Consider the following 14,379-nt stretch of genomic DNA (forward strand, 5'->3'; position numbering starts at 1 on the left):
AGAGATAACACTCCTGATAGTTGTTGCCTCTTCCTGTGTGCCAAGTAGTGGTTGCTTGTCATCCTGGAGCATTGGAACTCCTAGGAATGACCACCATGCCAGGCAGCCCTTGCTGTGGCTGGCTTGCACCCATGGGGAGAGCCCCTGATTGGAGTGGGTAGTATCAGGGTGGATGCTTTTTGCATGAAGCGTATCAAGGTTCAAAAATCTGGCCATTCTTGCAGTAAGGTGCGGACAGACTCCTTCCTGATCAAAGCTTCTTCTGCCATCCAATCTGCAGCTCTTCGTGCATGTGATCAACTTGGCAATATCCTGGTGTCTATAACCCCTCACTAGTCACTGAATATGGTCCAGGGAGTGATTTTTCATTGGGACCTCATCCTGCAAACTGATAAGGAACTCAGAGCTAATCAGGAGCGATGCGACATTCACTTTGTTCCTCGTGTGTAGAAGGTCATAAAGTCAACGACACTGATACAGCACCTTTATTCTGACTGTTGAGGGAAATACCCTCCCTGAGAAGGTGAAGGTTATATGTTACCAATTTGACATGAACCGTACGTCCCACAACCCATGAGATGCTTCTGCTGCTTCCATTTTGGGCATATGTCTTCCTGCCGTATTCGGACCCTCTGTGTGATGACTGTGGACACCCAGTCCATGGAGCAAGCCCCTGTGTTCTGCCACCTGTGTGTGTAAATTTTTGCGACTGCCACTCTCCACGCTTGCCAGACTGCCCAGCTTAAAAGAGAGAAAAGAAGATCCGAGAGTACAAGTCCCTGGATCGTGTGTCTTACGCTTAGGCTCACCAAAAATAGGACCGACTCCAGGAATTGTAGACTTCTTCAGCTTTTGCCTCTGTTACATCCTTTCCCCCTCGTCCCTCTTCCTTATCCCAGCCCTGACCCCCTGCCACCTCCCCACCCCCTACAGTTCCCACAACCTCCCCTCTGGGTGCCACTCCCTCTCCCTGGCTATCCAGGACCACAGACGGATGTTGCGATGATTTAAACAAAATCCTTCGCAGGTGAACCTTCTTGCTTGTAAGTGTCTCCATGCTAAGGCTTGCTACCTTCTTAACCAGAGCAAAAAGCAATGCTGAGATGCTAGTTTTCTCCTTGTGGATGTATGCGTCATTGCAGGTTTGTTCCAAGCTCCGTAGCCTTCTGGGCCACCAGTGACAACCAACTGTCCAGGGTCTTATCCTACAGGGTGCTCTATGTACTGATCCATCAGTCCTTGTAGAACACCTCACGACACTCCTCGCACACACTTCGTGACAGCAATGGTGTCTTCTTCTTATATTGCTACCTTTCTCCGGCAGAAACAAGTTGAAGAAACACCGTCCTGTTTCAAGCCTCGCCAAGCTGAAGCCTATAATGAACACTACACTGAATGTGTAAGTAAGAAAAGTTCGTAGTAGGTATTACAATCCATGAAGAAGAAATAAAAACTTTGACGTTCGCCGATGACATTGTAATTCTGTCAGAGACAGCAAAGGACTTGGAAGAGCAGTTGAACGGAATGGACAGTGTCTTGAAAGGAGGATATAAGATGAACATCAACAAAAGCAAAACGAGGGTAATGGAATGTAGTCGAATTAAGTCGGGTGATGCTGAGGGAATTAGATTAGGAAATGAGACACTTAAAGTAGTAAAGGAGTTTTGCTATTTGGGGAGCAAAATAACTGATGATGGTTGATGTAGAGGGGATATAAAATGTAGACTGGCAATGGCAAGGAAAGCGTCTCTGAAGAAGAGAAGTTTGTTAACATTGAGTATAGATTTAAGTGTCAGGAAGTCGTTTCTGAAAGTATTTATATGAAGTGTAACCATGTATGGAAGTGAAACATGGACGATAAATAGTTTAGACAAGAAGAGAATAGAAGCTTTCGAAATGTGGTGCTACAGAAGAATGCTGAAGATTAGATGGGTGGATCACATAACTAATGATGAGATATTGAATAGAATTGGGGAGAAGAGGAGTTTGTGGCACAACTTGACTAGAAGAAGGGATCAGTTGGTAGGACATGTTCTGAGGCATCAAGGGATCACCAATTTAGTACTGGAGGGCAGCATGGAGGGTAAAAATCGTAGAGGGAGTACACTAAGCAGATTCAGAAGGATGTAGGCTGCAGTAGGTACTGGGAGATGAAGAAGCTTGCACAGGATAGAGTAGCATGGAGAGCTGCATCAAACCAGTCTCAGGACTGAAGACCACAACAACAACACTGAATGGGAATTTGTGCAGGCTCTAACCTCTTCACGTGACACGACCCCAGGCCCGGATTCCATCCACCAACAGATGATCCAACATGTGGACGTTATCCAGAGGCAATATGTACTCACATTTGGCCCACAAGTGCCTTTCCCTCGCTATGGCAAGGCAGCCCGGGAAGAAACCAATGTCTGTCAACAACTATCTACCAATGTACTTTGTAAACTGCTCGGGAGGATGGTTAGCTTCAGGTTATTTTGGGTACTTGATCTTGGGGCCTTATGTCTCTGTATCAGTGTGGCTTCCAGGAAGGACGATCTACAACTGACCATTTACTCAGATTGGAAACAGCTATCGAACAGACATTTACTAACCGCCGACGCTTTGTCGCAGTCTTCTTTGGCCTACGTAAGGCATACGACACAGCTTGGCACCATCACATTTTAGTTACCCTCTATGTCTGGGGCTTTTGGAAACACTTTATTTTTTATCTAAGAGTTTTTATCCCACTGGCTCTTCCAGGTTCGAATTGGCACCTCACTCCACACCCCTCAGACCCAAGAGAACGATTTCCCACAGGGTTCTGTGTTAAGTGTCACATTCTTTCCCATTGCCATCAATGGGCTTGAACCTTTCCTGGGGCCTCTGGTTACCAATCTGGTGCAGCTCCCACTTGGTAACATCTGCTGAACACCAGCTCTATGGCGCCATCTGATGGGCCTCTGACTTCCAGTTTTCTCCATCCAAAGTGTGGGTTATACATTTTTGCTGTTGACCCACAGTACTCCCCAATCCAGAACTTTTTTTAGCTGACCAGCATCTAGATTCTGTAGCACAGTTCCATTTCTTGGGCCTTCTTTTTGACAAAAAGCTGACTCGGCTGCCTCATTTGCCACCTGAAGACTACATGCAGGCAGAAGCTTAATGCTCTCTGCCTCCTGGCTCAAACATCTTGGGATGCAGACTGTGCTACTCTTCTTCCTTCTCTACCATGCTCTGGTTTTGTCCAGATTAGATTACGGTTGTTAGGTTTATGGTTCAGCAGCTCCTTCCACTCTGAAACTACTTGACCCCGTTCATAACCATGGGGTGTGGGTGGCTGTCGGTGCCTTTTGCACTAGTCCCGTCAACAGCCTCCTCGCAGAAGCGGGCATTCCCCCTCTGCAAATACAACTGAGCCATCTCCTGGTTTCTTAAGCAATCGCCATTCGACGGTTCCCTGACCATCCCGTGTACCCCATCCTCTTTGGAAATGAGGGATGTATCCCTCGTGATACCCATCCTTGGATGGGGTTGCTGGGTTGGAATGCATCTCACTTCCCTCCATCGGGATCTCCATCTTCATCTCCACTCCCTGGAAACTGCCCTGTGTGTTTCTTCCCATGCCCCCTTGGGATGGTGCCTTGACCACAGATAAGGGTCGACTTATTCCAGAGTCCTGAGGTCTCTGTCGCCCCCATGGTATTCCAGCGTCATTTACATTCCATACTTGATGAGTTCAAGACTGCTACCATCTTCTACATGATGGTTCTAAAATGATAGATAAGACGGGATATGCTTTTGTCTCTCCTGGCATGGAACACCATTTATTGCCGGGATCAAGTAATGTGTTAACAGCAGAGTTGCTAGCCATTAACAGGGTCCTCCATTTTAGTATGCAGGCCTCCCTCCATGGTGTTTCAGTGTGTACCAACCCAGTGAGCAGCCTGCAGGCTATAGACTGATGCTACTCTCATCACCCTGTAGTCTCTGTTATCCGTGACCTTCTTTCTTTGCCCTTGGCCATGCCTCATGCTCTGTTGTCTGTCTTTGGGTCCCCAGTCATGTGGGCCTCCCAGCTGATGAACTGGCGTACTATTTTGCTAGAGAGGCAGATACTTACCCCCCTTACCTTTCATGATTCCAGGAGCAGATATGCACATTCAAATAAATTTCCTTTAGACCAAAAGTGGAATGACATGTAATGTGCTGCTGATCTCAGAAATAAACTCAGCAAAATCGAGGAGACTACTGCAGTTTGGCACTCTTCCGTGCACTTGTTTCAGGAGGAGTCCATTGTGTTATGCTGTCTACATAACGGTCACACTAGGCTCTTCCATTGTTTTCTCTTGTGTAGCAAGCTACCCCCAAAATGTGGTTGTGGAGCCAGACTGACAGTATCCCATATGGTAGTGGAATGTTCCCTTCTTTTGGTCCTTCATACTAAGTATAGCCTTCCAAATTCCTTGTCTTTAATACTAGCAGATGATTCATGAATGGTTGAACTGGTCCTCAGTTTCCTTCATGAAAGTGGTTTTCATTTTCAGTTTCTTCTTCTTCTTCTTCTCCTCTCTCTCTCTCTCTCTCTCTCTCTCTCTCTCTCTCTCTCTCTCTCTCTCTCTCTCTCTCTTTTTTTTTTTTTCTCCTGGAGCAGGGGTGGGCAGTTGTGGTTGGGATCTCTTTTAGTGTTTTCTGGGTCTGGGACCCATGACCACTCCCCCCTGCAAAGACCACTATTTTATCCATCTGTTTTTCCAGTTTTTAGATGTGACTTAATCTTTTATGCCTTCTACTGTGTGTGTTTTTAGCTGCCTTGCTTTATAGTTTAACCCCTCTGTCTGGATCCACCCACTTTTCACAGACGTCTCTATGCACATAACTTTAGAATTGTGGGACTGATGGCCTCACTGTTCAGTCCCATAACACCCCCAACCCCCCAACCCCCCAACCCCTCCCCTGCCCCTGAATCAGTCAGTCAGTTCTATTGCAGTTTGGGTACATAGGTAATTGACAACACAACAATCTGTTATTGGCAGTGTATCTCAGTTTTTGTGATCATTCTGGTGCCCAAGGTCACTATCGCAGGCATTAATGTCTAATGTTCCTCAAAATGTTGCAAATAATATCTTATATGTGGAGAAGTGTGAGGAAGTATATGGAGTGATTTTGTGCTACATGTTTGAACATAGCGAATGGTGTGCACGGGAGTACATTGTGACAAAAATTTCATTTAGCATGGTATAAAGATCTTGGAATGTTTTTCCTGATCTGTTCTCGGAGCAGTAGTCTTTCCCTGTGACATTGAGCAAAGGTAATAATGGTGGTGTCTGTACATTGACATTTTTGGACATTTTTAGTTAACCAGTAGTACTCAATACTGTGTTAGAGGCTTTGACTGTTGCATATGTAAAACTACAGATTTTACTGTCTGTAATGTACTATCCCTCTTCAAATAGGGAACTAATGTATCGAAAGGTGGTTAACCTGCTACTAAGTGATTGCTAATGAAACAAGTCATCACACGTATCATCCTATTTTTATTGCCTGTGCACCCGAAGATACAACTACCACAGTACTAAAAGTTCACCTGCAAACTCCTAATTAGAACTAGTCCCATGAGTGTCTTAGAAAATCATCAGGATTGTCAAAGATAACAGGTAGAACTCCAACATAAGAATCTCCTGTCATAGGAAAGCTTATTACCTTTAAATGTCTGTATGCTAAGGCAGACTGTCTCATAAAACACCATAAGGTGCTTTACCTCTTATTCATAGGTAAGGGCCAAGTTGTGTTGTATCTATGCCCACCAGGCAGCAACTAGTGTTTCCGATAGTCTCTTATATGGAAACATTCATACTAACCCTTTTGTCCAACTCCCACTGTGGATTTTGGTAGTAGTTGTCCCCAACTGACCATTTGACTCACCTGGAATCCAATATAAGGATGGCTTTTGCCCAAAAGGAATCGCACCCAACAAGCTTCATACCCATCTGCTGTCCTGCCACAAATAAATTCCCCCATCACTCACTACTATCCAGTACTGGAAAAACCGGATCATGTTCTCTGCAATGGCTTTGAATGGCTTTGACTATTACTCTGCATGGCTTGAAATGAGGAAAACCCCCCTCAATATCCTTCACACACCTTCTAAATGGTATTCTGCCTCTCACTTTATCTATGCAACATTTTCCCTAATTTCTACGTCTCTCCCATTCCCAACTCCTGTGAAGGGGTAAAGGTGCAAAACCTGTCCCACACATATGGCTACCACTTCTTGTTCTAGCTATCGCAGGCATTTGTAATCATGTCAAAGACAGGGCATCCTGCTAAATCACACATGGTTTACCAATTTAACTGCATCCATTGGAGATAATTCTGTGTGAACTGGTTTATTGATTAGAATGGTTGAAAACAAAACAAAATTAAAGGTAATCTGTCCATTCCTCGCTAAATAATGAAAGGCAGAAGGACATTAGCAAGAGAAAAGTGTGGACAATCAATTCAATCATTTGCAGTTTCATCTGAAATGCAGAACCAGGTAAAAATATAGATAAAGAAGCAATAAAATGTAGGGAGGTTAGAGAGGTTTGCCGATCAAAAATAGCTGAAAGCCCCTTGGATCTTGACTCACGACAGGCCAGCTTCTGCAGCTGACTACTAGCACCCCAGTTGCTGCCTAAGAAAACTTTGGATGATGATAAATTAACCAAACACTTGAATAAAATGTGAAACTAGACCCATGACATGATTTAGTATACATTGTACAGCAACAAAATTGGTCACTAAAAAGTATATGGACCACTGACAGCAGGGTGTAACAATAACAACAGATTGGGTCCTCTCATCTGAAGACGTGAGCATGAGTTAGCCAGGTGGCACCAATATGGATCCAGCAAAGGATAGTAGATTCTCTTTGGGAAGGGCAAAGGGAAGACTGCCAAGTAGCTGTTGACACTTATATTCCTCTTAACTTCTTCATAGCTGCCATGGCTTGCCTGTCCCTGTTCCAGGCCTCCAAAAGCTGAAGACTAAGTGTTAACTGTAAATCAGCTCCTGGTATCCCCACCTCCAGTTTCCCTCATGGTAACCTCATTCGCTAACCAACCAACAGCAAGCTTATTCCCAGGAATATCTATATGTCTTGAGGTCCAGAAAGAAAATCATGCTACCAGTACCATGGAGGCCAGAAAGAAGATTGTATATGGCCAAATGGGTCTGAAGAAAGCATTGGTTTATGACAAGTAGACTGCTTAGAATCACCACAGATCAGGAAATTCCTGAGAATTTAAATGTAAGCATAATAAGTACTTGGATACTGGTCATTAATCCTGTCGTAAAAGTGCTGCATTCTTACAGTATGAAGTGTTGTTGGTGACCACCACATTGTTCAAAGGCGTAACCAATGTTGTTGTCAATCTTCCAGCAGTAAATACAGAGGAGTATTGAACCAAAAAATCCATCAAAAAGTATGAGGCTGAGCCTTTGGTCCAAAGGAAAGGTCATGGCAGAGCTTCGGTATATGTATGCATCATGAACAGGTTTGTGTAGATGCTCTGACAAGAGGGTTAAATGGGGTGGGATTGTTCAGGTCAGGGCAAAGAGCTTCCAAAAGAGCTGCTATTGAAGGGGCACCACCACATAGGTGAAATAGAGGTGACACACATTCTTATGAAATTATCAGTGAGGAAGAGGTCACCATGCAGGATGATGGTGCACTTAATCAAAAGGGCTCGAGTAAATGGGGGAGAAGGTTTTAAGGTGCTCAAGGACATTTATTATCTTTTTTTATATGTGTGTACTATATTGATATTGGATTTTTTAGCACTGTCTATTAATGGAACTGATTTATAAATATAATTTTGCAGATGATGTCAAAATATGTTCTCTGAACATGCAAGGAATTTGCCAAATCTTTCACAGATGTGGCCACATACACAGTATGTTGTCCAATATTAAATAAGATGTGTGTTTTCTGTATACTTAACTTTCATGATATTTATAAAAACTGAACTTGTATGTTTTGTTCACGGTGTGTTACTTAACAAAATTGAGAATGTTTTTCTAACAGCTAAGTGAAGTTACTGTATATAATAGTGGAACTAATATTATATTTAAAAACTGTGTTGCAGAGCTATTGATATTAAGAGCCTGAAAATTATATCAGCTGTTGATGATGTGGAATCACTAGGATCCTCACAAAGTGTTGTTACTGTAACAAAACCAATTGCAAAACGACCAGGACGTTCCATGAGTGAAAGTTTGGCGACTACAAAAACTTCTCAACTCCGTGAATCACCACGTAAACTTGCAGATGATTCTGGCATACGCCAGAACACTGGTGAGATATCTCTGTTGTTTCTGGAGTCTTAGTGAATCTTGAATTTGAAACGCTTCATGTTTCTGCATTTCTGATACAGTCTAAAATATATTTTCGTTCAAAATATTGTATTCTTTTATTTCTCTCATGATGGGAATTGCTCAGGGATGCAAATCTCTTGATGGGCAGTTGTAATTAACTACCCCTGCTTACATTAATTACTATGTAGGCTTACCATTAATAATAAGCAACTTGTGTTTCTAGATTGTCAACCATAGTTTGTTTATTCTTAAAATGATTTCAAATTAATGTTCCATTACAAGATAAGCCAGCCTGTCAAAAAAAGGACCTTGCACCTCTAGTTATGATCTTGTTCAGCTGTGCCTGGTATAATTAAGTTCTGGCATTTTGTTGGTACATTTATTTCGTAAGCATATGTCATTCCAATCGTTCCAGGGTGTTAGAAATCGTCATAAGACTTCAGTATCCCCCTGCAGGTCCGGGGGTTGGAATAGGCCCAAGGTATTCCTGCCTGTCGTACGAGGTGCCTAAAAGGAGTTTCACACATTTCGGCCTTTGTGTCATGGTCCCCTGTAGGGTTTGACCTCCATTCTTCAAAATTTTCCTGAAAAGCCAGCCAGTTGGGTAAGAGTGCCTTACAAGGTGCATCATGTCCATCGTGCATTGAGATCTTTAGCCCACTTTCTCCACGTCACATTGCAGTCCTGCCCGTTCTCCATCTCTTGGGCAAGGACACCTTCCTGGGTGCATTTTCCACCATGCACTATGCAGTGTCGATTTCTGCATCGACGATGACCATGGACTTCTTTGCACCCCATATCCAGCACGGTAGCCAGTCTGTTGTGGTGGGGCCATCATGTACCCTGTTGGTTGTAGCCCCCTGAGCACACAGGGATCACTCTGCTGATGCCTGCGCCGTTAACTCCCCATGTATGCCAAGAGGTAGATGCCCATCCCCCTGGGGCATCGGGACTCCCTGCAATGGCCATCCTGCCAGGTGGCCTTTGCTGAGGCTGGGTGGCACCTGTGGAGAGGGCCCCTGATCGTAGTGGGTGGTATCAGGGCAGATTACACGCAATGAAGCATAGTCCATCATCTCCTGCTGGTGGTAAAACACCAGCAGTCTCTAAGCGATCACAAGCTCAATTCAACGCACAGAAGTACGACCCCAAATCGTTCCCCTCCCTGGCCACGCCATGGGAGGAACGTCAGGCTAAGGATGGCAGCGGATGTTATTCGCTCCGGTACCTTGTATCTTTGTCTTTGAGAGATGATGGGGAATCGTTCATGACGATGAAGCCTCAATTTTTTGTTGAGCATTTAGAGGACAAGTTTGGGGAGGTGGAGGGCTTGTCCAAAATGAGATGTGGGTCAGTCTTGATCAAAACAGCATCCTCTGCCCAGTCACGGGAGTTACTTGCTTGTGGCAAGCGGGGGGATGTTTCTGTAACCATCACGTCCCATAAGAGCTTAAATATGGTCCAGGGTATCATATTTCACAGAGACTTCCTTTTGCAGTCCGACAATGAGCTGCACATCAATTTAGAGCAGCAAGGTGTAAATTTCATCTGGCGTGTCCACCAGGATCCGAAGGATAATCAGGTTGTCTCCAATGCCTTCCTCTTGGTCTTTGAGGGTGATACATTGCCCGAGATGGTCAAGGTGATGGTCTACCGGTGTGATGTAAAGCCCTATATCCCTCCCCCGATGCGGTGCTTTAAGTGCTGGAAGTTCGGCCATATGCCTTCCCGCTGTACTTCCAGCATCACATGCCAAGATTGCGGACGCCCATCACATTCCAATACTCCATGTGCCCCACCTCCCATCTGTGTCAACTGCAGAGAGCACCATTTGCCTTGCTCGCCTGAATGCAGGATTCTCCAGAAAGAAAGGAAAATCATGGAGCACAAGACCCTGGACAGACTGACCTACACTGAGGCTAAGAGAAAATTTGAACGCCTGCATCTTTTGCTGATGACATCATCTTACACCGCTGATACAACAGTTCTGGCACCATCAGCGCTGCCAACTCAGGTCACCTCTCAGAGCCGGAAGACTATGCATGCACCCTTGATGGTGGGGGGCATTTCCCTCCCTGTTGCTCCTGCAACACCTACTTCAGGAGGAACACCCCCCCCCCCCCCTCACCCCCCAAACCATCAGGGATGTCCATCCCCACTTCTAAACCGTAGAAGCGTAAGTCTTCTTGGGCTTCTCTTGCTAGGAAGGGGTCCCTTGGGGTCACTCCCTTCTCAGGTTTCTTCTAGTGGGAAAGACGACACCCGCCAGTGGCTGAAGAGCTCATCCTCAGTCCTGGAGACTGAGCCAGTGAAGTCCTCACAGCCAGGGAAACCCAAGGAGCAACGAGAGAAATCCAAAAAGAAAACCACTAAGACCAAGGAAATTGCGGTGGCACCCACACCACCACTACATACAAGCTCTGCGGCTGAGGATGTGGTGGAGACTTTGGCGTCCTCTGAGGACCTAGATCTCACCAGACCCTCAGACACAATGGATATAGACTGCTCAGGCAATAAATCGGTGGCAGCAGATGACTCTAAGGCGTAAACTGCCTCATTGAATGTTCCATGCCTTCCCAGTCTCACGATGTCATCCTCCAGTGGAATTGCGGCGGTTTATTCCACTGCCTGGCTGAGCTATGGCAACTGTTGAGCTTTACACCTGCTATCTGCGTTGCCCTCCAGGAAACCTGGTTCCCGGCAATGCGGACCGCTGCCCTCTGTGGCTATAAGGTATATTACAGGAACCATAGAAACTATAATCGAGTGTCAGGTGGAGTTGTCGTTTATGTCCTAAACTCGGTCTGTAGTGAACATGTGCCCCTTTAAACCCCTCTTGAAGTTGTGGCTGTCAGAATAAGGATGGCACAGGAAATGACTGTCAGCAATGTATGTCTTTGTCCAGATGGTGCAGTACCCCTTTCCTACTTCTGGAAGATTTTAATGCCCATAACCCCTTGTGGGGTGGTACCATGTTTACTGGCCGAGGCAGAGATATCGAAACTTTACCGTCGCAATTCGACCTCTGCCTCTTAAATACTGGGGCTGCCACACATTTCAGTGTGGCTCATGGTAGTTACTCGGCCTTTGATTTCAATTTGCAGCCCAGGGCTTCTCCCATCTATCCACTGGAGAACACATGACGACCTGAGTGGTAGTGACCACTTCCTGTCACTGCCCCAGCATCAGGCGGACTGGGGAACTTTTAACCGGTGCTTAAACCCAGTAAAAACCCGCTTGATGTGGATAGCTATTGGCCCAGCAGCCTCACCAACGTTCTTTGTAAGCTGCTGAAACATATGGTATATCGGCGGTTGGGTTGGGTCCTGGAGTCACGTGGCTTGCTGGCTCCATGACAAGGGTGGCTTCCGCCAGGGTCGCTCTACCACTGATAATCTTGTGTCCATCGAGTCTGCCATCCGAACAGCCTTTTCCAGACGGCAACACCTAATTGGTCTCCGGGGACAATTCCCGATTTTTATCCAAAACTTCCTGTCGTTCTGTACTCTCCATGTCAAAGTTGGTGACTCCCATAGTTCCATTCATATCCAGGAGAATGGAGTCCCGCAGGGCTCTGTATTGAGTCTCTCTCTATTTTTAGTGGCCATTAATGGTGTAGCAGCAGCTGTTGGGCCCTCTCTCTCACCTTCTCTGTATGCAGATGACTTATACATTTCATACTGCTGCTCCAGTACTGTTGTTGCTGAGCGGCGCCTCCAAGGAGCCATCCACAAGGCCCAGTTATGGGCTCTAGCCCACAGCTTCCACTTTTCAGCTGCAAAGTCGTGTGTCATGCACTTCTGTCGGCACAGTACCGTTTATCCAGAACCAGCACTTTACCTTAATGACGATTCACTCACTGTAGTTGAGACATATCAATTCCTAGGACTGGTTTTCAGCACTCGATTGACTTGGCTCCCTCATCTTCATCAGCTTAAGCAGAAATGTTGGCAGCTCCTCAATGCCCTCTGTTGCCTGAGCAACACGAATTGGGTTGCAGATCGCTCTATGCTGCTGCAGCTCTACAGAGCCCTTTCTGAATGGACTATGGGAGTGTGGTTTATGGTTTGGCAGCACCTTCAGCATTGCATTTACTTGACCCTGTGCACCACTGAGGGGTGCGATTAGTGACAGGATCTTTTAAGACAAGTCCGGTGACTAGCGTACTGGTGGAGGCTGGTGTCCCTCCACTGCAGATCAGACGTGTGCAACTGCTCGCCAGTTACACAGCACACATTCATAGTTCCCCTGAGCATCCGAATTACCATCTCCTTTTCCCGCGCGCGGCAGTCCATCTCCCGCATCGGCGGCCCAGATCAGGGTAACAATTATGGTTCACATGCGGTTCCTTCTCTCCAAACTGGAGTCCTTCCTTTTACCACCTCTACTTGTGGTCCATTCACGTACACCTCCATGGTGTACGCCTCGGCCGCCACTTCGTCTGGACCTTTTGCATGGCTCTAAGGACTCCGTTAACCCTGCCGCTCTCCGCTGTCACTTCCTCTCGATTCTTGACGTGTTCCGGGTCTCTGAAGCCGGCTCAATGGCTGATGGTCATGTAGGCTTCGCATATGTTCATGGAAAACCTATTGAGCAGCACTCCTTGCCAGTTGGGTTCAGTGTTTACACTGCAGAGCTGACGGCCATATCTCGTGCTCTTGAGTACATCCGCTCATGCCCTGGTGAGTCATTTCTCCTGTGTACTGTCACATTGAGCAGCCTACAAGCTATCAACCAGTGCTACCCTCGCCCTACCCTCGCCACCCTGTGATAGCAACCATTCAGGAGTCCATCTATTCCCTGGAACAATCCTGCCATTCCGTGGTGTTTGCGTGGACCCCAGGACACTTCGGAATCCCTGGTTACGAACTTGCCGACAGGCTGGCCAAACAGGCGATGCGGAAACCGCCTCTGGTGATAGGCATTCCAAAGCTGACCTACATTCTGTCTTACACTGCAGGGTTTTCAGGCTTTGGGAGACGGAATGGCATAGCAGTACGCACAACGGGGGGAGGGGGTTACAGAAGGGATCAGAGAATGGAGTCTGTACCAAACTCATCTAACATCCCACCCTGCTGAGGTTCATTTTGTTCATCAGTTGTAGTTTGTTAGTGTGACTCTTCTTTCTAGTATGGAGATCAGTTTTCATACATAAAAGTAGGATGCAGTTGGTACAATAGTATCACTGCCCCCCCCCCCCTCCCCGCCCCACTGCCACCATCACCACCACCACCACTCCCCTCTAAAAAATCTCCTATAACACAGGAGTGATGTCAGTTTATGGGCAGAGGTTACCTGCTTATCACTTCTTTAGTAAATCCTCACTATAACTGCATAATTGGGTCCATCAGAGAAAACACTTTGAGAGTTGTGTCTAGTCAGAAGGATGGCTCAAGATGCTGACTATAAAGTCAGCATAATATTTAAATACTTTGTTGGGTGCAGTTTAAAGTCCACATCATGTAGGAAGACGGCCCAGTTTTCTGCTGTTCTGTGCATCCCCCTACATTAACCATTGTTAGCCAATAAGATTCATTCCCTTTCCAAATGGCTAGCTGCAAGTTACATCTAGACTGTGAGACTCCGTCTCCTACATGCTGCACTGTTGTCGTACTTCACAACAACCAAATTATTCATTCAACTGTCTATGATTTTTTTCCTGTAGCACTATAGCTGTGAATGCTTGTCTTCACAAGCAGTCAAGGGGGATTATTTACCACATTTATACCTCTTTCAATTGTGAATTTGAAAGCAGAACTCATACTGTTGACATCAGAAGACACAAGAATGGACTGCAGAAGCATACGGTAACTGCAAGAGAACTGTAAATAAGCTTTAAACAGAAGCATCAGAGCTGTAGGAACATTATGGAAAATTGGGTTCGTGTCACCTGGAAAGCATCGAAATTGCAAGAAACCTTTAACACAGATGGGTGCTTTTGACAGTGATGATTTTAAAGCACTTTGTGTGGATGGTGAATACCTGACATCACAAAAACTTTGTCAATGTAAAGAATTTTGAAAGACATTGGTTTAAAATATGTTA

At 45.8% G+C, this 14,379-nt stretch overlaps 1 protein-coding gene across 3 annotated transcripts in view; it reads left to right on the forward strand.

Annotated features, from left to right (window-relative positions):
- LOC124798606 (enhancer of mRNA-decapping protein 3) overlaps positions 1-14,379 on the forward strand; it is a 99,531-nt gene that overhangs the window by 20,570 nt on the left and 64,582 nt on the right. For all 3 annotated transcript variants that reach the window (XM_047262082.1, XM_047262083.1, XM_047262081.1), the window contains one exon: positions 8,106-8,314. In XM_047262082.1, the coding sequence (XP_047118038.1) occupies positions 8,106-8,314 (209 nt within the window). The remainder of the gene's footprint in view (positions 1-8,105; positions 8,315-14,379) is intronic.

Source organism: Schistocerca piceifrons, chromosome 5 (assembly GCF_021461385.2).
Source record: "Schistocerca piceifrons isolate TAMUIC-IGC-003096 chromosome 5, iqSchPice1.1, whole genome shotgun sequence".
NCBI lineage: Eukaryota > Metazoa > Arthropoda > Insecta > Orthoptera > Acrididae > Schistocerca > Schistocerca piceifrons.